Below are 26,066 nucleotides of genomic sequence, written 5' to 3'. Positions count from 1 at the left end.
TAAGCACCTTTTGCCATAACAGTATTAAAAAGGTAGAGAATGAGGTGGGTTTAAAAAAAAAAAAAAAAAAAAGATCAGTTTCCCTAAATAAAGCTTTCCATATGCGGATGTAAACTGGAGACTGCAATATATCTAGGACTTGACTGAATTAAGTTATAGGTTAACAGTTGAATTTTCCAAAGCACCCTGCATGACTATGCTCCCACTGAAATCAAGCACTGGGTGCTTTTGAAAAATTCCACCCTAAACTTCTAGAAAGGTACCCACCTTGTCTAGGGCTATGTCTACACTGGCAACTGAATGACAAAACTTTTGTCTTTCAGAGGTGTTATAAAAAAACAAAAACAAACAAAACCCTGAAAGACAAAAGTTTTGCCGCAACAAATGCCAGTGTGAACCGCGTGTTGTCAGCAGGAGCGCTCTCCTGCTGACAATGCAAATACAAACACTGCTCGTTGGGAGTGGAAGTTTTTGTTGGCAGGAGAGACGACAAACAGCAGCTACACTGCATGACTTTTAGCAGCACGGTTGTAGCGACACAGCCGTATCGCTAAAAGTTATGTAGTGTAGACAAAGCCTAGGGATTCTGGCAACCCGCTGTTGGAGTGGGAGGAGAGATTTAAGCACAGTTGTTTAGGTATATTCCACAAACACAGAAAATGATACCTTTTGTTCTTCTGAACATGCTCAGAAGTGTTCAACATACAGTATTAATGCACAAATGTTTGACATGAGAGATTAATTTTTTGTTAACTAAGCCTTACAAAGAAGCTCAATTACGAAACAAAATAATCATATTTCATAAGCAGTGTTTGGACAAAGAGAAAAAAGAACTGTCTCCTCTCTCGAGCAAGGCAAAAACATCTCACCTACATGTATCAACAAGTGAGAAATATATGCACTGCAATAGCTTCTCCCTAGCAGCTTTTTTAGATTGTGCCAAAAGTTAAAGTTTCACGAGAGTATTCTTTAGCCTGGCAGGCACAGAAAGTAAATTAGGTCTAGAGTCCTAAGCGTGCAAAACTGAAAATCAGTAAGTGTTTACTAAAACTTATGAAACTTTGGGTACAAGAGTTCACATGCTCAAACCAATGTAAGACATTTTGGTGGACAATTTTTTGTACTATTTATTTCTGAATTTTGTTAAACCATTGATGAGAAAATTACATCTAGCTACTATATATTTTAAATCAACAATTTTACAGATTGATTCATATTTTAATACATTTTAAAATTACTGTAAAACCATCTCAGTGAGCATGTCTCTCTAACCATAATGTTGCCGACCCCAAGTAAATAAATACATACATACATAAAATTGGTCAGGTCCTCAAAAATCATGATATTGTCTTAAAAATCATGAGATTTGAAAAATAATTAATTAGGGCTTCTTTTTATTTGCTTTCTGGTTTGGGGGCCTCAGAGTTCAATTTTGTTAAGCTTTTGTTCACAGACTAGAAACTTTTTTTGGTTTGTTTTTAAAATGAAAGCTGAGATTTTCACGTAACCATCAACTGACTGTAGTAACTGGGGCTTTAATACCAAATACCATGAGACTTCTGACTAAAGAAGAGAGTTGACAACTCTTTCACTGTTAACCCCTGTCCATTCTCTCCATTTTGTTTGTTGCATCATCTTGTCTTGTTTTAAACTTAAATTGTAAGCTCTTTGGGACAGACTCTCTCTCCTACTATGAATCTGTACAGCACCTAGCACAATGGACACTTTGGTTTCTCTGCAGTACAAATAAAATAACTACAAAATGAAAATCTAGTGCAGACCTGACCCCGCCCCCCTTCCCTTGCAAAGTAAAATGCAACTTTAATCCCAACCAAAAAATCCCCTCAGGAAAAAAATTGTCTAAGTAGGCCTTGCAGCATGCTCCACTGTCAACTGACCAGAGTTCCACACAGAAAACACGCCACCAGATCCTCTCCTGTTTAAATCCAAAGCCATTGGGCTGGTCTTCACTGCTAAAGGAGCTGTGTTTTTTTACCTCGAAGTAGCTAAAGCGCATAAGCTATCGGGAGGCAATAACCCAGTGAAGACAAGACACTTAGATTGACCTTGAAGTAAACACACTGAGGGCAGCCCTATTGCCTCCTCCCCGCTCCCCCACAGACTGACTGCAGCAAATTTATCTCACAGTTAAAAAAAAAGGGTAGGGCGGGGGGGAGGGCTCATCTTCACTGTGTCTTTACAGTGACAGGATAGCTCCCATCCATTAGTTACCCCTCAGTAAAAAATGCAGCTGCTTTTTTTTTTTTTTTTTTTTTTAAAGCATTGAAGACAGGCTCATTAGGTCAACTGCAATGGTACCAACAAGGAGTGAAGTGCCTTTGAGGGTACGTCTACATTGCAAACAAAGACTCCCCAGGCAGCATGTCTCAGCCTAGGTCAACTGACTTGGGCTCGGGCTATTGGGCAAAAAATAGCAGTGTAGCCATTCAGGCTTCAGCGTGAATCCAGGCTCTGAGACCCTCCCCTTCTCCCTCACTGAGGGCTTGTCTATACTTACGCGCTGGTTCGGCGGCAGGCAATCGAACTTCTGGGTTCGATTTATCGCGTCTTGTCTGGACGCGATAAATCAAACCCAGAAGTGCTCCCCATCGACTCCGGTAATCCTGCTCGGCGCAAGGAGTACGCGGAGTCAACGGGGGAGCCTGCCTGCCGCGTCTGGACTGCGGTAAGTTCGAACTAAGGTACGTTGAGAAGTTGCGTATCTTAGTTTGAATTGGGGGGTTAGTGTAGACCAGGCCTGAGTTTCAGAACCTGCAATCCAGCCCCAATGTCTACACTGCTATTTTTAGCCCCATAGTGGGAGCCCAAATCAGCTGATCTGAGCTGTGAGACTCTGCTGCAAATCTTTTTTTGCAGCGTAGACATATCCTAAAATAGCCAGGGCCTTAGCATACAGGGCTTCTTAGGTCAAAACCAACACAGGTGGATAACATAGTTAACCTTGCTGCTGTAAGTTTCTACAGCAGTGTTCATTCTTCTTTTATTTTAACTCTTTTGTAGCTTATCAAGGCTGCCTAATGAATGCTTGTCATGGGGTGTATATACCCCACACTGGGCCAGCAACCAAAGAATTAATACAGGCGCTGTTGGCCAAGGCTGATTGAAAGCCTTGCAGCAGCTGGAAGGATAAGATAAAAGGGCTGGGAAGCAGAAGGGTGGGTGGATACCAGAGGAGCGAGCGGGTTAGAGAAAGGAGCTCCTGCCAGCAAACTACTAAAGAGCTGACCAGAAACAACAGCCCAGGAGGGGATGAATGATGGACAGGCTGGAGAGCCTGCAGAGATCTAGGGGAAGCAGCTGCAGGCACGGTCAGAGTCACAAGAACCCGGATTTTCCTTATCTAACTTGAGGTCCTTGAACTGGAACCCAGTGGAGTGGGCGGGCCTGGGTTCCCTTATCAACCCCCAATGGACCTGGAACTGGAGAAAGGCTTTTCAGACTCCTGGTCACCAGAATTAGATGGACAGCCCCGCTAGGCTAGGTGAGCCCAGGGGCTGTGCCATGCATGGCCAGAGGGGGCACTGTTGCACTACCCCACCATGCCTTTAAAACACTGCATCCAATTTTTAAATGGGTGTTTGAACGCACACCTAGGAGGTACACATTTTGCTCAGACAGATTTGTTAATTTTTCAAACTACATCTACAAATCTCCTTGCCAAGTTAAAATGCATCCATTACAAGGAACACAGTTGGTGGGTAAGCCCCTTCATTTTCAGTTTAAACCAATTTTTAACAAAAAAATTATGGGTTTTACAAAAAGTATTTGTTTTTTTCTTGATTTTCATCCTACTTTTGTATCATTCAAATATATAAAAAAATAATTTGTTGTATTATTAGGAAAATACAATACATTGCATGAGATATATGTATTACGATAATACATTAGTCTGCGTGTATATGCAAAGCTGCCTCTTGAAGTAAGGCTATGTATTAGTCTAGAATACACACAAACAAACAGGCCTGCACTCAAGCTCTAAGTGTGTACACATCTGAATGTACTGATGAATCTCACATCTACCACGTCACATTTCAAGCTGTTAGCAGATGATGCACTAATTAAAGATTTGATATACTAAAATGGGAAGAAAACAAAAATCTGCATCAGAATACGTTTCAAAACACAAGGAGGTATTCAAAAGTTTAAAAAAAAACTCAGGAGAAAAGGATGAAAGTTGAGTGTACGTAGTGCAAATGGTATGGCTAATTGTTAAATGTAAATATTTATAGGCTAATAGTTCTAAATCTACAACAGTAAACTGTTTATTCAAATGAAAAGTTTTATTTGGGGATTAGAAATATATTGTTTTCTTGAACTCAGAGGTGGTATTGTGTTTTGAGTTCAGTTTTAGTTCTGCAGCAAACCACATTAATGCGTTGATGAAAAGAATTCAACCTACTGAATACTTTTTTCCCCGTCCTTCTGTCCACCAAAATAAATCCCGATATTTACCCAGAAAAATTAATAATTTTGCACCGATTTTCACCTGTTTTTGTTGCTGTAGTGATAAACTCCCCGGAAACATTAAATAAAATAAAAACTGAAAATGACGGGCCTTAATCATGGGGTACATGTCACATAAATAAAAATGAATGTATAAATGCCAGATCTGTGTTGGGGCTTTTCCTTTGTGCATCTGTTCCACCATCCTACTTATCAACATCTTATGTACCTTTTCGTTAGGGAAAAGGACCTGATGTGCCAACTCAATAGTGCTCAGCCCCTTGCCACCCCTAGGACTTTTTCCTCTTTCTAGTCAGAGCAGGCAACCATTCCAAACAAAAAGTACCTTCACCTAACTGGTCCTAACACAATTATGCCTTGATACATTCCAGTTCTATTATAGTCAAGCCTCCTGCTCAAGAACAAACTTGGTATCCTTTACTGATCAGTTTTGTGGGTGTATTTTTGCTGTTGGAGAAATGGGACATTGTCATTATTATATTAAATAGGACTTAAATTTACATCTGGAAGTTGGGATGGGGAGAAATGGCAGGAAGAGGAGGAGATTATTAATCACACTCTTTCAAAGAAGGCAGAGAGATTCAAGGATGGGGGAGGTTTATTTCTGACATATTTTTGGCCAGTCCGCTACAGTCTATGCCTTCTTCATTCAATATAAATGCTATTTGCTATATAAACAATGGAGAAGTTACTGTTAAGTGATCTGGAAGTTGTGCTATGCAACCCTTAACATGCTTGGAAGCAGAAACTCATGAAAGCTCCATGGTAATGAGAAGATTGGACTGTAAACATTGTTCTCCTCTGGAAGTGAGAGTCTGAATTGAGGTAACTGTATGAGTCAAGACAAGAGGCACTGAACTGGTGAAGTTTGGCCCAGACTATGAATACTTAAAAAGCTGTAAAATTTTAAGACTGACCTAATTTACAGAATAGATTAAAGTCTCCTCAGTAAAATAAGGACTGGTGCAGTTAAGATGAGTTTTAATAAATGGAAACTTAATGCAGCTACCCAAAAAAAGGCAACCTTACAAAATATACAGGAGTGCTCTTCACAGAAAGCAGTACTGTAGATGGTTTGAAGCTGGACATCTTCCACCTAAAATCTGAATAAAGGTTTGAATGTGGGGGATCGTGAGCCAAGAGGGCGAATGTTAATCGTCATTTAAAAGTCCCATGCTGTGAAGGGACTGACTCCTGCATGAGTATCACTTGGTTAGCAAGCCTGTTTGGATCATGACCCAGTGATAAACGGGAACACAAAGCTCCTGCTTACCTCTGATTGGGGGGAAAAAATCCTGTTACTTCCTCAAGGCTCTGTTGGAGCAACAGAATTCCCCCATCCTCCCCCCCGCCACCACCACCACCTCCACCTCATCTGATGTAAGCAAGAAGCTGTGTGTTCCAGCTAGTCCTTAAATCACGATCCAACTACACCCAGTGAAACAATATTCTGGCAGAAATCTACCTATTCACAAACACACAAGAGTGATTTCTCCAGCGTTGGGAACTGACAGCACATTGGTGAGGTTTTACACATGTAACACCTCTCCCCACTCTGTAGTCACTGGAGTTACCCTGAGCCCGATTCAGATTTCACTTACTTCAGGGTAAATCACAGAGATGACAGCTGGGTTTCAACAGAGCTATAGGAGTGTGAAGGAGGAGTTAGCAAGATTAGAATCGATCCCTCTAATTACAAATGAAGAAACAGCCTTCACACAGGTGAGTAGTTTGTTTTTGAACCAAACAGCTCCCTTTGAGATTCGCAGGTTTAAATCTCTGTCCAAGTCAGTGGCCAAATCTACACTACCCCTTACTTTGGTATAATTTACTTTGCTCGGGGGTGTGAATAAGCCACCTCCCTAAATTCTCTCCGTCGGCACACAGCATTTTCATCAAATGAGTTACAACAGCGCAGCTGCACCAATGTAGCACTTCTAGTGTAGGCTAGCCCAGTAAAACAATCATGCCCATTTAAAAAACAATATTTTGCTAAAAGTGGATAATTTCCAAAGATACCAACTTTCCTAGTCCTGAGATCCATTGATGAAAAGTGCTATACAACAGCTATATTATCATCCCAACTTCCCTTCCTTATCCTACTCTAGGGGAAAGCAGGAGTTCCCCACTATTTCCTCCTCAATATACATAAATTTGCCTTCAAGAGTTTTGTTCAAGTTCACAACATGCTAGTTCTGCCCTTAACTCTCTATCAGCAGTTCCTAAACTATGGAACACTGAAAGGATGGAGCTGCACAAAGCAGCTAATACGCCCTCCTAAAACTAAATAGGTCACAAATAGAGCCAGGCCAGACTGGTGGAGTAGGCTTCCAAACAAAGCCTTTTATTGTCTAGGATCACCCACTTCAGTATGGAAGGAAGCTGAGAAATGTAAGGGAGGGGGCATTTATTATTTATTATTATTTCCCTTTTGAAAACCTTATTTCTCTTTTAGCGTGGATCAAAACAATCGATCTCAAACGAATTTCAGCCAAAATGAATACAGGACAACTCCTGCGTAAACACTGTGGTATACTAAATGTGGGCAGTGAAAGAATACAGCTAATTGGGAAAGTGCCAAACTGCACCCGGTCAGACTTAGCCTACGTAACTTTTTTTCCTGGAGCAATCAGGAAAAAGCTGGAATGGACTCAAACATTTCAACCAGTACATGGAAACCCCAGACTTGAAACCTGGTAATTTTCTGTAGATGCTTTTCCCAGTTCCCGATTTCAGGAAGTGATACAGAAAAGGCAGAGAGTTCTGGAGACATCCTCATTGCCAGGAAAAAGATTGAAACTAACAGTGAGTCACAATCTGAGGATATATATATAAATTTTTAAAGAGGTGGGGGAGACAGTTTATCACTGCAGAGCCAGCACTTTCTGTGCTAAAATGGAATTTGCCAGAGAAATCTGCAACTCATTAGCATGGAAGTTCAAAGTTGTATTAAGAGCATATTTCAGTTTACAATAGTTTAATGGGACGTTCTGTGTTTTGTCAGATAACTAAGTATTTGAATTAGCAAGGAAGCTCTTGAAGCAGGGACTCAAAAATACAGGTTACGAAGTTGACTGCACAGGGCTGTACACAGAGGCATTTTGAAATGGAACAGTCACGTTTTCCCAATCTAATATGCAATTCAAGAGCTCACAAGTACACTGCATTGAAACATTAACAGGAAAGATTGTCATTGCAAACTTAAAACTTTTTACTATTCCTTTGACAAGCTTACGGGATTCCAAACAATGCCCTAAACATTCTTGAAAAAGGAAGAGTTAATTTCAGTCTTACAGGCGTGATACTCAAGAGAACTGCAAGAGACTTGAAAGGAAGAAGAATATAATTTCCTTTTTGGAAGCAGTCACATAACAGAATCCTTTGGTTCACATTCATTTTCTACATATTGCTCACATGTGTACAATTTGATAGACTTCAACTGGTCATCTAGGTCCCTCAAAAAGTGTGTATGCGCATGTCCAGAATAAAATTTCATAGCTTTTAGTGATCCCACTCCCCCAAAATGCTATGGCAAAAGAACGGAGGCATTTATCCAGACTGCATAAAGCCAGTGAAGGTTACGCCCCCTGACATTCACTATATTACCGGTAACAAAAAATCTTAATGTGCCTTGTATGCTGGAAGCTGTTTGTGAGCGGCACAGCTGTGAGCTACTTCAGCAAGGCACTGTAAGGCACCCTAGGTTGCAGGGCAGGGGTGACACAGCTGCTCATGAGTATGGACTGTACCCTGGTACGTCACACTTGATCAAAACTTACTTTTGCTGATGTTCATGTACAATGACTTCAAAACACCCATCTGCTCACTGATTTTTGTTACCTGTTACAATTAGTGTCTGACAATCTTTCGGCAAAATAAGAATAAATTTAATCTTTTCTAAAGAGGAGGACATCCGCGGTCTGTACAACTACTGTGAACTACCTTTCAGCATTTCAAGAAACCATCAGCTAGGCAACATTTGGAAATACTTTCAGCGGTAGATGGATCTGTGTCTGTGTAAGACCAGTCCTACTGAGTTACAAGGCTGTGAGGAGAGAGGGGCATGGAAGGTAAGTTGCATACCACAAAGCAATGAGAGACTGGCCCACAAACAGTCAAAACTAGTGGGTGCAGCAGTAAGGGTGTATCTTCTTTCAGAGGTGTAGTGTATATATACGGGTAGCTCCCCTAGCATGGGTACAAATAGCAGCAGACATGGTCAGGCCTGATTTAGGCAAGTAGAGTGAGTACATATACACACCCTCCAAAGGTGTATTTGAGTACATACCCTATACAGCTCTCTAGCTGCCCAAGGCATGCTTCCTGGTCTATGCCACTATTTTCAGCAGTGTATTGTCCTGCTGCCTCCCCGCTACTGGAGCCTTTTCCTACCACAGGGAATGACTTCAGCAGTGGTGAAAGGCTCCGGCAGTGGGAAAGCAGCAAGGAAAGGCTCCACCACCTCCCCATTACTACAGCCTTTCACTGCTGCCTCCACCCTGCCAGAGCCTTTCACTGCTGCGTGTAGCTACACATACCAAACATGTCGCTGCTAGTGATGTGTAGTGTAGATGTAGACTAGAAATCAGGGATTTTCAGAAAAAGCTTCATGTAGGTGCACAGTTAGGGTTGCCAGGTGTCTGGGTTTCAACCAGAACGCCAGCAGCTCCGGTCAGCAACACTGGCTGGGCCGTTAGAAGTCCGGTCGGCAGCGCAGCGTGGCTAAGGCAGGCTCCCTACCTGCCATGACGCCGCGTGGCTCCCGGAAGCAGCAGCATGTCCCTCCTCCGGCTACTACGCATAGGGGCAGCCAGGGGGCTCCGCAAGCGCAGGTTCTGCAGCTCCTATTGGCCGAGAACTGTGGCCAATAGGAGCTGCAGGGTCGGCGCCTGCAGACGGGGCAGTGCGCAGAGACCTGGCCACGCCGCTGCATTGGAGCCAGTCGGGGGGACATGCCCCTGCTTCTGGGAGCTGCTTGAGGTAAGCGCCACCCAGAGCCTGCACCCCTGACCACCTCCCATCTTCCAAACCCCTCATTCCCAGCCCCACTCCAGAGTCTGCACCCCCAGCCGGAGCCCTCACACCCCCACACACCCTAACCCCCTCCCACACTCCAAAGCCCCCTCTTGCACCTCAAATCCCTCATCCCCATCCCCCTTCTGCACCCTAACCCCCGAGCCAGCCCAGTGAAAATGAGCAAGTGAGTGAAGGTGGGGAGAGTGAGCAACAAAGGGAAGGGGGATGGAATGGACAGGGCCTTGGAGAAGGGACGGAGTCTTAGAGCAAGACGGGGCAGGGGCAGGGCAAGGCAACGGTGTTCGGTTTTGTGCGAGTAGAAAGTTGGCAACCCTATGTGCAGCCCATAGGGTGAATCATACCTTTTAGCAAGTTTTATATAATTTGGTTTCAGAAGGAAAAGAGAGAGGGTGGTGTAGTAAAATTTAGCTACAGTTCAACGCCTGCGCAGATTTTCACTATGAACAAATGACCAGATCTGGCTGCCACGCAGCAAGGGCAGGAAATCAGATGCAAAACCCAGAGTATGTGCTAGAGCATCCGCCCTGTACAGTAGAGGTCCTCTACACAAAATTTGGTGGGGAAGGGAAAGAAAGGAGAGAAATGAGAAAAGAAACTATTTATTATAAGGATCATAGTTTTTCCATCTGAATCCCAAAAATCTAATTTTTAAAGCCAGAGTTTAAAACACAAATTATGTTTTCACAGATAGGTCATGAGGGTGAAGGTAGACAAGGTTTTCCCAACATGCTCTACAAGTTTTGTTTATAGCAATTTGGTTGGGAAACCAGTAACTCTCTGTATCTTTAAAGGAAGAGAAATTACTACTACATGATCTCTTTGCAATTATACAGTGTATATTGTTCTGGGAGTAGATTTCACCACAGCATTTGTATTGAAGAATCACTTAACACCCACTTGGAGCTTCTTAACAAATGCTGAAATTGTATTTGAACACAGAAAGAAAACTCCAGAGAGTTTTAAGAAGTAATTCAGTTCAAAGAACCTGCTAGTGCTATGTTATGTTTACATTATTTTAAACTAAGAAGAAGTCAGGAAACTCAAAAAATTAAAATTTCCAGTGTTAATACACTTCATGACAGTGATGTATTAAGCTACTCAGTGAATAAGATAAACAGGAATGGAAAAATTACTTAGCACTTATACTGTACACTCATCAGTAGATCTGCAACACAGTCAAGTTAAAGTTACAAAAACAATGTGCACTGCCTGACACTTCAATTTTGAAACCTTAACAATGAGTTAACACAAGATATTTTGCATTTACCCTAAAACAAGTATTTTTTGCACTGAACGTCCAATGTATTTTTTAAAAGGAAACTAATTTTGAAGCATTTGTCTGGTGATGTCGTGACACCACTGGCATGTAATTAAGTTATGTTTTGTACAAAGTAAGTTTTGTGAGGTATCATTCAGAAAGTCTTTATCTGCTAGACATTAATATCTTGTTGGATTGTATGTGTTAGCGTCATATGTGAAATTATGAAGTTTGGCTACATATGTGTTACTGAAACATGTTGTGAGACTGAAAGCATCCATAATCAGCCTTTCAGATACAACAGTAAAAAGGCCAAACAATGCTAATGGCCTACTGAGGAAATGCACCCAAGCACAAGGATTACCTCAGGAACTGTGTACAATAAAAACCTCTCCAGGATAGCACTACACAATGGGAAGTGTTTAACCCAGGTCACAGCAAAAGAGCTTTCCAGAAAGTGGGAAGACACGAAAAAGGGGGGCAATGACATCATGGGGGGTCCTCACTCTCCCTGCAACAACACACCTGGAAACACCTGTGGGACAAGAGCTGAACTGTGGGAAGTCCCAAGCTAGAGGGATCTTTAGCCTGTGTATGAAAACCTGCCACTGGGAAAGCCATGGCAACTTGTGCCTTAAGAATCTGCCAGCCTGTTTATCACTCAGGGTGAGAATTTGCTAATTTATATCCTACCCATCTAGTGTGTTAAGCTCAGTTTGCAGGGTTTGCTTATTTACTAAGGTAATCTACTTTGATCTGTTTGCTATCCCTTATAATCCACTTAAAATCTATCCTTCATAGTTAATAAACTTGTTGTTGTTTCTCTAAACCAGTTTGTAAAATTCATAACTGGGGTCAAAAAGCTGTGCACATCTTCCTCCACATTGAGGGAGGGAGCGAATTTCATGAACTTACGCTGTACAGTTTTCTGTGCCGCGCAAGACAATCCCACGGGCCAGACTGAAAGCCCTGACAGGCCAGATCCAGCCCGCGGGCTGTAGTTTGCCCTTCCCTGGTTTAAGCAACAACATATCAAAATTGTTGAAAATACAGCAGCTGTCTGCCCACCAACACACAAGTGCACCACACGTGTGCAAGAGATGGTTTGAGTCACATGAGAGTGAGGAGACATGCGATGTTATCAATCTTATCTATATGTGTTCTCTCTCTAGATACTGTAAGTGGCTGTTGACGGGGGGTGTGCTGCGGAGTTGTCTTGTAGTTGGGGTTGCGGTGGGCTTGCCTTGGGGCGGGGAGTAGATTGCTGATTTTCTTCTGTTTCAAAAGTAGGCCATTCCCAGGCTAGGGTTACTGAGCGCTTACCACCAATTCCCAGCAGCAAAGCCTTTTCAGAGGGAACCACCAATGCGGAATTCTGGAAACTATTGATGAAGGTAACCTGGACCATATTTTCATTTTGACCTTGCTCTTCTTGCTTGTAAGTACAAAGAAACTGCAGTACTTATTCTGCAGGAAATAAAGAAGAGATAACTACCCCACTGATTTACACCAATATATAGATATTCTCAGGCATGGAGTGGCTTTTAGGAGGATCAGTGATTACTTTAGAACAAGTGCCTTTCAGTCTCTCAAAGCAGTTTGAGTGGCAATTTTTTAAAAAAGCCCCAGGTGGCACAATAGCATCTAGATATCTTCAGCTCATGGGGAAGCATGTCCACTGTGTCAACCCTGAGGAGGGTATAGTATGTGCTTTCCTCTGGGACCAGCTCTGTACAACCCTAGTACAACCACCAGGAAGCAGTTCCTACACAAAAGAGTTTCAAACTTGTCTAGCTACATCAGTGGCTAAAAACCCTAGTGTAGGCAAGGCTTCTACTGACACCAGCCCTCGGGAGTTTAAAAGAGAGAGAGAGAAAGAGAATTCCTGTCTTTGATCCCAGAACCATTTAAGACTGAAATCTGCCTGTGTTATATACCACAGGCAGGAAAGCAATTAGTTAAGTTTCATATTACCTTCATAAAATGGAATTCTCACTGGATATGAAAAATTAAATGAAGAATTTTGAAGAAGCCCACTTAATTAAATGTTAGTCCATGCACAGAGAGAATGCTAAGTTTTCCATTAACAAAACAGCCAAATACTCTTGAGAGTAATCTGTTTTACATTGCCATTTCCAAACAACACTCAGGAATTAGAATTTGTGCAACATATGAGAAATAAAGTAGTGATGGATGACCCTGCAAAGCTGTAGAGGTTCCACTCAGTTAACCACTCAAAATACACAAGGAGAAATATGTACATGATGTGAGACTCAGGTCATTCCCTCCCTAGCCCCCATCACATGCTGTGGATGAATTACAAGCCTTTTCCAGTTCCCTGCATATGGGGAGGGATAGCTCAGTGGTTTGAGTATTGGCCTCTTAAACCCAGGGTTGTGAGTTCATTCCTTGAGGGGGCCACTTAGGGATCTGGGGGAAAATCAGTACTTGGTCCTGCTAGTGAAGGAAGGGGGCTGGACTCGATGACCTTTCAAGGTCCCTCCCAGTTCTAGGAGATGGGATATCTCCATTTATTTATTTATTATTTTTATTTCTATTGAAGATTCACTCAGTAAATTACAATTGATTTTCCTTAGGAACATAAGAACGGTCATACTGGGTCAGACCAATGGTTCATCTAGCCCAGTATTCTGTCTTCCAACAGTTGCCAATGCCAGATGCTTCAAAGGGAATGCACAGAACAGGACAACTATAGAGTGATCCGTCCCTTGTCATCCAGTCCCAGCGTCTGGTTCTCAGACAACAGGGTTGCATTCCTGGCCATCCTGGCTAATAGCCATTGATGGACCTATCCTCCATGAACTTACCTAATTCCTTTTTTGAACCCAGTTCTACTTTTGGTCTTCACAGCATCCCCTGGCAACAAATTCCACAGATTGATAGTGTGTAGGGTGACCAGGTGTCCGGTTTTCGACCGAAATGCCCGGTCGAAAAGGGACCTTGGCGGCTCCGGTCAGGCCGTTAAAAGTCTGCTTGGTGGTGCTGTGAAGCTAAGGCAGACTAGTCCCTATCTGTCCTGTCTCTGCGCTGCACCCCGGAAGTGGCCAGCAGGTCTGGCTCCTAGGCAGGGGGACTATAGGGCGCCACGTGCTGCCCCCGCCCCGAGCACCGGCTCTGCACTCCCATTGGCCGCAGTTCCCCGCCATTGGGAGCTGCAGGGGCAGTGCCTGCGGGGGAGAGCTGGGCGCAGAGCCACCTGCCGCACATCCACCTAGGAGCTGGACCTGCTGGCCACTCCCGGGGCGCACCACAGAGTCAGGACAGGCAGGAAGCCTGGCTTCCCCGCTGCTGCACCGCTGACCAGGAGCCGCCAGAGGTAAGCCCGCACCCCAACCCTGAGAGTCCCCCCCCCAACCTGGACTCCCTCATCTCCAGCCCCACCTCAGAGCCTACACCCCCAGATGGAGTCCTCACCCCCCCTGCATCCCAATCCCTTGCCCCAGCCCAGAACCCCCACCCTGAACCCCTCTACCCCACTCCCCAACCTGAAGCCCCCTCCTGCACCCCAAGCCCTCTCCCCACCCCAAGGTCTGCATCCCCCAATGGAGCCCTAATCCCCTGTACCCCAACCTCCTGCCTCAACCTGCAGCCCCCTCCCACAGCCTGAACCCCTCATCCCCAGCCCCACCCCGGAGCCCACACCCCCAGACAGAGCCCTCACCCCCTCCTGCACCCCAAACCCCTGCCCCATCCCAGAACCCCTTCCCGCACTCTGAACCCCTTTGCCCCACCCCCCAGCCTGGAGCCCCCTCCTGCACCCCAAACCCATTCATCCCTGGCCCCATCCCAGAGCCTGCACCCTCAGCCAGAGTCCTCACTCCCTCCTGCACCCCAAATCCCTGCTCCAGACCAGTGAAAGTGAGTGAGGGTGGGGGATAGCGAGCCACCAAGGGAGGGGGAATGTAATGAGCGGGGGGCAAGGCCTCGGGGACGGGGCGGGGATAGGGTGCTTGGTTTTGTGCAATTAGAAAGTTGGCAACCCTAACTGTGTGAAGAAGTACTTCCTTATGTTCGTTTTAAAGCTGCTGCCTATTAAATTCATTGAGAGCCCCCTGGTTCTTCTGTTAGACTCTAGGGCCTCCTCATAACTATTTTGAGGATTCTTATAGGCCCTGCTTTGGAAGGCTGCTTAAAAGGTCATAGGAAGAGAAATATAGGAACAGAGAGTTCTGAGGAATATCTGTTTGCAAGTGACTGAATAAAGGGACACAGGATGAAAGAGAATGAGAACCTCCAACACAAAAACAAACATTATGGGCAAGATGCTTAGTTTAACTTTCTCACAAAAGGTTGTGTAACAGACTTACCTCCATTAGCAACCAAACTTCACATGTACTTTACAAAGTATCTGAATAGATTTCTGCTCTAAAGAGATCAAAATGCCATCCTTGTTCCTGCCATGTGCTTTTAAAAAAAAGAAAATATGATTCTGCTTTGGCAATCTGAAATACTGGCCTGATAATGGCAGGGAACCAGCTACAGCATTGCACACATTAAAAGAGATTGCATTGTTACAATGCATTGACTGCCCTGTTTTTTTGGAGTATAAACATACTTTTAATCTCCCAGACACAATGTGACAAATACAGCATTTCCATAAACATCCAAATGAAATTTTAACAACTGAAAATGTATCTGAATAAAAATTCTCCTGAGCCATCATGATTCTCAACTATGAAATTCTTATCTTTAAGTTCCAGGAACCTAATGTGCCCATTACCTAAGGCAAAAATACAAATAAAACACTGCTTGTTTGCCTAGTAGTACATACCTTGATAAGTAGAGACATGCATTATAGTAGTGAGGCCTTTTCCTCTACCTACTTTGCCTGGCATATGGGAAAGCCTATTGTAAATATTCAGAGCCTAAACTGATTCATTAATTGTGATCACCACAGAAGAGGCACATCTCCCTTTGCCACTTGCCCCTGAGGCTTTTCTACATCAAAGTGGGGGTTCTGTATCTAGCAGAAATCTTCAGCTAGCGTAGAAAGATCTATTAATTACAGAACTCTTAAAGATTGCTAGCAGTGTCCAAGACAGTACTTCAGGATAATCCCAGAAAAAAAGCTTATCAAAGACACAGAAATACAGACAAATTCTGCTCTCTTACACTGGTGTAGACAAGAGCAGATTTTGTTCCACTATCAACATTTGAAACCACATTTAAAACAAAATTCTTATCTGTTTTACTTAGACCAGCTTAAACCCCAATCCTGCAATTTGAGCGGCATAACACAGGTTCCAACTGAAGTCATTGAGAATCTGCACAGAGGTCCTGCGTGGAATGGATTGCAGGATCAGGGCCTATGATTATTCATATTGAAATTATTTTACTATCTAATATACTTTAGAGCATTTACAGTTTATGTTTTTGAATTACATTCAGCTTGGACATTGAAACCGTACTCCCACAATTCACAGGTTCATATCACTTAAGGCCAGAAAGGACCATCTGTATCCTGTATCAGAGGCCATCAAATTTCATCCATTTACCCTTGCATTGAGCCCAATAACTTGTGTCTGGCTAAAGCATATCTTTCTGCTTACAGCTCCAATTTAAATACAGCTTTACCTCTGCTGGCAGTTTACGATCAGTTTCACTTTTTTGATCTTGCACACTAACCCAATGCAAATATAGCTACTGTACTGCAAGGGAATGTTTAAATAAAAGAAAAGTTTGCAATAAAAAAATATTTTTATAACAGGTTTTGAAAAAAAAGTAAATTTAAACGTGGGGCCCTAACTGCGTAGTGTCCTTTAAAGAGAGCTATTTTAAATGTATAGAGGTGTCTGAGCATCCTGATTTAGACTACGAACATATTTCTCCTTATTCTGTTGACCAGATGCTAACTAACATCCAGTGGATGAAAATGAACTACAAGATTTGAAAGAACTATGTTTAACTGAACTTTTAAAAATACAGCCTGCACAAACGGGGCTGGCATCCTGCTTTCCTTGACTAGCTAGTAATCTCTCTCTCTTATATAGCACTTTTCATCAGTAGAATTCTCAAAACTTTCTTCTTATATAGGAAATTTTACTCCATCATTTATTCGAGCCTACACTGATTTCTGTAATAGTGGCATACTTATCAGTTTAGTTGTAAAAATGCTATAAAATTGTATTGCAATACATGTCAATAACATTTATCTACAGTGCTTAATGTCAAAAAGAAGTTTAATGACCAGAATATCCCCTATATTTCTTGGTATTTATAATGCATCTACTAACGATGATATTTAAAGTGGAAAAAAGAGATCCCCTAACAAAAAGAATGTTCACCATGAACTGCTATATGTCTGAATTTGGTTATTCAAGGCCATTTATACTACTGACTAAATCCAGAATACCAAATTTTCAAAAGAGATTACTGCAAGGAGGAGATGTACATAAGCAGTATTCTGGTCAACGAAGACATTTGTACAGCGGGCATTGACTTGACTGACAAGCCTCAACTATACTAAAACCAATCTTACCCTATCAAAAGGATTGTTCAGAACTCGACAGGGTGGTTTGCAAAAGTGTTATAATCAATGATTTAGAGTGAATATAAAACACAGGACACCTGAGAATCTGAGTTTCTAAAGCTCATGTCATATCAGAAGTGTCAGGTGTGTTAAACATTCAGATTCCTGGGTGTTCTGCTCTTAAGTCTTGTTGTCTGAATATGGCTTTGAGTACTAGTCCATCCCTTATTGGAGAGTCAGAGAATATTTTCGATATCAGGAGTACATTTGTAAGATTTATTTGCTTAAAATAGGTTTTAAATTAATCTTTCAGGACTAAACTAGGCAACCACATGATCATATTTAAGTTTTGCCCTCCCACAACCTCTACAGTCTTACCACCTAACTTTGGACATGAGGGAAACGAGAAAAGGTTTCTTTGAGGCAAGGACCTGGGGTGAAATCCTGGCTCCACTGATGTCAATGGGAGCTTTGCCATTGACTTTGATGGTGTCAGGATTTCACCTTTGTTGTATTTGTGCTGTAAAGTACTTAGCATGCTTTAGGGCATTGTGAAATAAAAAGTCAGTCTTATTTCTAGATATATGTTAAGGAATATTTTGAAGAACAAATATGCAATAGACCATTATGATATCTAAAGCTACTGCCAACACAACTTTCCAGTCAAATCCAACCCCCCCAATTTCATGACTCTTACCCTACCCTGTTCAGAAGGGGGGAAAAAAACCCTAGTAACTTGAAAATAATAATTGTACACAGCTTTTATGTCCTAAGCAATCTGACAAACTGGTAGCTGTGGACTGAAATTTTACAGCCAAAACAACTTTAAAACCATGGTTTGTTCTCAATGAAGAAAGAGCCAAATCTTGATAGGAGTTTTATACACACTATGCCGAGTACAGCTTTCAACTATTTAGAAACTAATAAACAGAACAATTTCCAGTATCATGTGCAGATTTCAGAGACTTTGGTGAGATACCATGACAAATTAATGCAATAGAAAAATAGCATCTTTATTGTACTGTAGTATAATTTACAAATTCTGAATAAGTACGACAACCTATCTAGACAAAACTCACGTGTGCATACATGTACATAGAAAGTACTGACAGACACACAGATGGATGGTGACCTGTAATGCTCTAAATCACCAGTGCTTCCTCAGGCCACATTAATATAGGTCTTGCTAAGCCCGCTCATGACATGTAATGTTTTTTCCACATGCTGGCCTAAAACAAGCTGTGGGAAACAGGATTCAATACCCATGGGCTCAAGTGTAGGAACACGTGCAGTGGATTATCACATAGCCTACTACAGCTGGTGGAAATCACTAAGTGTAACAGAGCGTAAAGACTGAATGGAATGATAACATTGCACAGTATAATACATCACCAATATTGTTTTCCATTTTAGTACAGTGCTGACATGGGTTAATTTCTCATTGCATACCTATTGAGAAATCCTGACAAAGATGTGAGGTAAGTATTGTGAAATGACTAGAGTTGTAAAAACCCCACAGATTTCTGTTCATGAAAACCTTTGCTTTTGTTTCAGTTTACACCCACAGGTTTCAGTTTGATGTTTTTGAATAACCTGAGTGGGAGGTGCACACATGTAAGTCAGGGCCGTATTTACCATGTAATGTCTTAGATATATTTCAGAATACAAAAGAGAAAGTATGAATGAATAACCAGGGCTGTAGTCAGGTTACACAAAAAAAAAAAACTTAATTCACAGAAGCTTCCAGCACACACCAAACACACTGAAATTCTCAATGAGAAAGAAGAGTAAGCCCTGACTAGTGAGTCAAACCAAGAGAACTTGCATTTAAACTAACTTGGATCACAACCCCTCATCTGAATCTGAACAGTCCCATACTGTCAGCCATTGCTTAGGCGCAGAATTTCTCTAATGCGGCCACCAGGGGCCTTTCGTGTGGCCATGACAGCCTCCTGGGCAAGTATTGGCCTCTCCCTTTCTCTCCCTGTTGCTCCTGGATGCACTGCCCTGAACCGCCTCTGGAGACAGGTGGGCCACAACACTGCAGAAGCGGTAAGTTCTTGACCAACCTTGGGGAGGGGATGGGCTTCAGCCCTGGGATGGTTGGGCAGCAGGTTCCGGCAGCAGGACTTCAGGAGCCTGGCTGCAGGGCTTCGGGTGCCCTCCAGCCCCTGGCTCTGGCCGCTGGCCCCTGGCTCCAGTCCCAGGCTCCCACTGCCATATGGCGGGAGCCAACCCCGAGTGTTGACCCCTGGTCCTGGCCACACGGCAGCAGGTTCCAGCCTCTGGCTTCAGCTGCACAGCTCCCAGCTCTGACCATGCAGCAGCAGGCACTGACCCCTGGCTCTGGCCATGCAGACCCCAACCCCCCAATCACACTGGCCCTCCACTGCCTTTCCCAGCCCCACAACCATCCCTCCATTGCCCCTGGCCCCCGCTGCCTCCCCCTCCAGGACTTAATTTGTCTTGGTGCTTGCTGAGAAAAGTGATGAACAAACATGCAAGTATCATTTTTCACCTGGGAAGCTGTGATAAATAATACTTGTTGTGAAAAGTAATATTTGTATGTTCTTTAATATCACTTTTCACAGCACACTTAGTAGCTAGCTGGAAAGCTGGGATAAGTGATACTAGAAGTATCACACCCTACTTCTAGTATCACTTATCCCAGCTTTCCAGCTAGCTACTAAGTGTGCTGTGAAAAGTGATATTAAAGAACATACTTTTCACAACATTATTTTTATTATTGAGTCCGCAAATAAAAACCTACATAAATAAATTACAATGATTTGGATGTGTTCATGTCCATAATGAACTTTAGGAAAAACAAATAAATAAGTATCTTAGGAAAAAGTGTCAGTGTGACACTTGTGTTCACTTTGTTGTGAAAGCCCCCTGGCTTAGGGCATGGGAAACATTACAAGCTCCATCTACTTACAGCAAGTATATCACACTTTACCTGTGGAATCAAATATAACAGGCTGGCAGTTTTTGTTGGAATTCCAGTTACACTTGAGCACCTGGCCTCCTTCTACAATGTCAGGTTGTGTAGTGTTCGCTTTTGGAGCGCCCACCAGAAGAAATATCCTGAAGTAAAAAAGAAAACACAAATAGAAGGTTCAAGAGCACAGTCACTAATTAATAATAATAATGCTTAGCTCTTATATAGTGCTTTAAATGGTTATGTAACCATGGTTACAAGACACACACTTAGAATTTGGATCCAAACTACTTCAAGATTCAGGGATGTTCGGATTAGGGGGGTTGTTTTGGATCCTGTGTTAATGCAGGTTAAAACAAAATTCTGACTAAAAACCAGACAGCTGAGAAAGTGTAAATAGAGATTCATGTTTAAAACATTTCCTGACCGATTCAGATTTCAAACAGACATTTAGCTGGACAGCCTTTCCTTCCCTCTTGCATTATTCAATCTTGTGCGTGTGTATGTGACAGAAAAGGATGTAGTGTACCCTGGTTAAAAAACAAAACAAAAAATAGTCTGGCATCACTTCTAGTTCATTTCATACCTAAAAGCAAGTCAAGGCAGATAGCACTGCTCTACAGCCAAAATGCTTCTGAAATAAATGTAGTCAGACTTTACTAATTTGTGTCACTAGAACGAAAATGATGCTTAAAAAATTGTTGATTGGCTCTAGTTTTCAAGATATGCTATTGGGTCAGTATATACGACCCTTGACTTGGGAATGGCGGAGGATAAGTGAGTTATAAAGGGAAGGGATCTCAATTTAAGCCAGAAATGACTAAAATACATCTTTGACTGGATCTATGAATAAATCTATGACTGGGTTTGGACAGTACTTGCTTTTTAGGCAAACCAATGAATGATGCAATCTGAAGCTGGTATTGCGTCATACATGATATGAATGGCATCATGTTATTCCTAGAAGTCATGGATGATGCAATCATAACGAAGCTTACATCACTCTGCTGAACAAATTGCCCTATACCAGCTCTAGAAATCATACAGTGTCGTGCTCTCTTATTTGTCAGTGTTTGATTTTGCAAAGGGACACATTTCTGTTTAGCCAAAGTGAGCAGAGATGCCTCGTACTTGTGTGAACAGTGCAGATAACTTCTGCTATGTTTGTGGTGAAGTGACTTTTGCATCACAAAAGCACAGTATAACCACTATGGTTAAGAAAGCCTATCACCTTTATTTTGGCTGCAAAATTGGAGATCAGGACAAGAGGTGGGCCCCACACATATGCTGCAACACTTGTGCAACAAATCTTCGCCAGTGGTTGAACAGGAAAAGGAAATCTATGCCTTTTGCAGTGCCAATGATTTGGAGAGAGCCAACAGATCATACCAGCAATTGTTACTTCTGCATGGTGCCTCCAGTTGGGAATACAAGAGACAAGCCAAGAAGCGCCGAGTAGACACTGAATAGGACTAAACTATGTACATAATAGTTTTTGGCCTTTTGTTTCATAATACATTTTATTTATATAACCCTTTTGCTGATTTTTAAAGTGTTACATAAACAGGACAGGTGAAATATTATCATGTAAAGCAACCATAAACACATGAAAAGACCTAGGTTTACAATTTATGATTAAAACTCTACTATCTACACAATATACAAGGACATAAAATGTAAAAACTTAAATATCTTAGAAATAGTAGCCAATCAGTTGTTTTAATTGTCATATTTGAATTCAGCACATCAAAATACATAATAAATAGCACATTTTATCTCTGAAGAGACGACTTCTCAAAAATTGTAGACCAGTGTAGTCAAAGGCCAACCTTGATAAAAATCTGGGATTTTTCATTTTAAAAATATTCTAACTGGTAAGTCAGCCTAGTAATAGCTTTTTTTTTAAATTAGTCCCTCCAAGAACCCCAGCTGATGTCAACCACACATTTGCATGTTTGGCATATGACTGAGTCTTTATTGAAACCCATCAAAAACTAACCCTTTTTTCTCTCACACCCATTCTAATTTTTAAAATCTTCATGTGTATTTAGATTTGCATTCTGCCCATTGGCTGCTGTGACATAGGGCTGTGAGAACTTGCAGATTGCAAAAATCTACTTCTGTATATTCAGATTGGGAGTGAGAAAGAGAAACCAATTCAACTCAAGATTACTACATCTTTCAGAAACTCTGACAATTCCATGAACCACGCTTGACTAATCAGCACTTTCTTTAGGGTCTGAATCTGAAAAACAGTGTGGCTAGAAAATAAGAGGCGGCAATTGATAAGCAGCCTGTTGTATTATTTCCATTTTATACTGAATATTAGGACACTGTTCCTCCCTTTAAAGCCACGGATAGCCATTTTCCTTGAATACATTTTAAAATGCAGACAATAGGTAAAAGTGTTACTACCAATGCAAAGAGGAATGCTTAATAAAACAGTTTGTCATAGAATCACAGAACCATAGGGTTAGAAAAGACCTCAAGGGACATCTAGTCTAACCCCTGCCAAGATGGATGGTTTAGACACCACAAATCCTACAAGACAGATGGCTATCTAGCCTCCTTTTGAAAACCTCCAGTGAAGGAGCTTCCATGACCCTCCCTAGGCAGTCTGTTCCATTGTCCTACTGTCCTTACAGTTAGGAAGTCCCCCCCCCCCCCAAGATTTAATCTAAATCTGCTATGCTGTAGTCTGAAACCATTGTCTCTTGTCCTGCCCTCTGTGGCCAGAGAGAACAACTTTTCTCCATTTTTTTAATTGCAGCCTTTCAAATGTTTGAAGACCACTATTACGTCCCCCCCTTAATCGCCTCGTTTCAAAACTAAACATACACAGTTCCTTCAGCCTTTGCTCATATGGCTTGCATTCCATCCCTTTGATCATCTTGGTCGCTCATCTCTGGATCCTTTCCAGTTTCTCTACATCCTTTCCAAATACTGGTGACCAAAATTGGACACAATACTCCAGCTGAGACCTAACCAGCGCTAAGTTGAATGACTTGCATTCTATGTCTCTGTTAATGCAACCTAAAATTGCATTTGCTTTTTTTTGCAACTGTATCGCATTGCTGACTCATATTGAGGTTGTGATCCACCACAACTTCCAGATCCTTTTCAGCAGTGCTACTGCACGGACAGTTAACTCCCATTCTGTATTTGTGCATTTGTTTTTTCTTCCCTAAGTGTCATCATCATCATGTTCCTATTACACCTCTGGCGTTTAGGGCAGTGACGAAGCTCCTCCACTCCTGTGTGTTTCTGGCAAGTCTTTCAATGGTTCCCCAGCTGTGCCCCAGGTTTTTCAGTTCGGCTTCCACAGTTCTTTGCCACGTTGTTTTCAAACAGCCTCATTTTCACTTGCCTTCAGGTGTCCATCTTATTGCTATTCTGGTGATGGAATCAGTTTCCATCCGAAGCACATGACCAATCCATCTCCAACGCCTCCTGGCAGTGATGGTGTTCAGATCCTCTTGGCTGCACTGTGTCAATAGATCTTGGTTTGAGATTGTTCTGGGCCAAAAGATACGGAGGATTTTTCTGAGGCAGTTGTATGGAATGAAGATAGTTTGGACACGTCATACTTTCTCATTCCCCAGCATTCTGCACTATAAAGTAGTGCTGAAAGTACGCCGCTCTGATAAATCTTGAGTTTGGTTTTGGTGTTGTATTTTGATGATTTCCAGACTGTATTTAAGATCCTGAAGGTGTTTCTGGCTTTATTGATTTTGTTCCTGAGGTCCTGGCTTGTTACACCATCCTGGCTGATGGTGCTGTTGTGAATGTTTCTACATTAGTGAGGACATAATCCTCTATCCGTGTTGGTGATGGTGAGGCAATATTAAAGGTCATGATATCTGTCTTATTGCAGCTGATTTTCAGTCCAATTTGCTGGCTGAATGCATTGAGCCGAGTTGTTTTCTCTTGAATATGATGTTAGGTATGTGATAGTAGAGTGACATCATATGTGAAGTCCAGGTCTTCAAGGGATGAGAAGAGTGTCCATTTAATGCCTCTTGGCATGTCTTCTGTTGTACGCCGCATTACCCAGTCGATGACAATGTTGAAGAGGATTTCAGACATGACACACCCCTGAGGTACTCCTGTTTTGACTTCAAAATTGAGCTCACTGGATGTAAAGCTGTCCTCTGGTGTCAAGGAAGGAAATCAAGCTGGTCTGGCATGATCTGTTCTTAGTAAACCCATGCTGGCTGCTAGTGATTACCCCTTCATCCTCCAGGTATTCCCAAATTGTATGTTTTATACATTGCTTTAGTACCTTACCAGGTATCAAGGTCATGCTGACTGGTCTATACTTCCCTGGCTTCTCCTTTTTAAAGATGGGCATTACGTTAGCCCTTCTCCAGTCTTCCAGAATCTCTCCTGTCATCTATGAGTTTGCAAATATTATTGCCAATGACGCTGAGATTTCTTCACCTAATGCCTTCAGCACCCGAGGCTGAATATCATCAGGCCCTGGTGACTTGAATTCATTCAAATTAGACAGAACATATCTGATGTGTTCTTCATTTATCCTGATCTGCATCCCTTCCCCTTTACTGTCTATGGTAAGTTCACTAGTCATCTGGTCACATATTATTTTTGTGAGAAGACTGAAGGAAAGTAGGCATTGAGCAGCTCTGCCTTCCTATCATTTATATCAAATTTGTATTTATTTGTCAAAGCCAGAGACTCCAGCCAGTAGGGGCAGAAGCAGCCAAAGCAGGGCCTGCTGCACTGGTGGGAGGAGGCAAAATGGGGCAAACTGGGACAACCCCTGCTTCCACACCCCCTGGACACAGAACTGTGCAGGGGAGACCACCCAAACACAATGAGGACCCTAGGACCCAGGAAACGTCACCTCCCTCCTTGTCTGCTCATGTGAGCTCCATATTCAGACAACCTTCAACAGTTCCGAGTGGCCTTTTTCTACCCTATGCTGATTGGCTGTTTTCTCCAACTCTCCCCTGCTCTCACAGGGTATGTCTACCCATGGATAAAAGACCTGTGGTATAGCCACGGCTAGCCTAGGTCAGCTGACTTGGGCTTGTGGGGCTCAGACTGAAGGGCTAAAAATCACTGTGTAGATATTTGGGCTTAGACTGGAGCCCAAGCTCTGGGACCCTTGCAGGTCCCTGCTCTGTACCCTTCATCCCTCTTCTCTTCCCTTTCCATTTACCTCATCCCCTCCTAACTAAAGCAAAAAAAAAAAAAATTGTGGAACCAACATGCTCTTTGCTGTCATCACATTGTTTGCTCTGCTTATGTGTTCTACCCTCTCTCTCACCCGGTGTCTGTCTGGTTTATTTAGATTGTAAGCTCTTCAGGACAGAGACTGTCTATTGCACTGTGTTTGTACAGAGCCTAGCACAATGGGACCCTTTGTTGGTTGGCCCTTAGGTAGAACCAAAACAAACGTGTTAAAGAAGAAAAGAATGCTTCTAGCAAAAGGAAGAGAAAGGACAGCACTCCCAGTGTATCTCCCCTATAAAAACTCATAAGAACATACTATGTTATAGGATATTTTCAGATAGGTTTTAAAACCAGTTAGAGCCATAGCAGAGACCTGGTTTTAGACAGCTTTAGATAGCATGGCTTGTTTAAACAGAGTCAGCCCTGAAACTGAGTCAGCCCTGAAACTGATTCAGATAACCATAGTGTAAGGCTGGCACATTAGTTAGCTGAACCAACTTCAACACTGGTTAGAAAATATCCCCAGTGTAGAAACACCCAGGTTTCTTCATCTTCTCTACATTTCAACTCCTGCTTTCTAAACTTTCACTTAAGCAATTCTTAGTGCACTTACCAAAGTGAAGCAAGGGTACACCAGATTTTCAGCTGGGATAAATCAG

At 42.4% G+C, this 26,066-nt stretch overlaps 1 protein-coding gene across 1 annotated transcript in view; it reads right to left on the bottom strand.

Moving 5' to 3' along the window:
• Nucleotides 1-26,066, bottom strand: part of ITGAV (integrin subunit alpha V) — an 81,935-nt gene that overhangs the window by 49,052 nt on the left and 6,817 nt on the right. Inside the window, exon 2 of the mRNA XM_008172776.4 lies at nucleotides 20,230-20,357. Within this exon, the coding sequence (XP_008170998.2) occupies nucleotides 20,230-20,357 (128 nt within the window). The remainder of the gene's footprint in view (nucleotides 1-20,229; nucleotides 20,358-26,066) is intronic.

Source organism: Chrysemys picta, chromosome 11 (assembly GCF_011386835.1).
Source record: "Chrysemys picta bellii isolate R12L10 chromosome 11, ASM1138683v2, whole genome shotgun sequence".
In the NCBI taxonomy this organism is placed as follows: Eukaryota; Metazoa; Chordata; order Testudines; family Emydidae; genus Chrysemys; species Chrysemys picta.
This window is presented reverse-complemented; position numbering and strand designations above follow the sequence as displayed.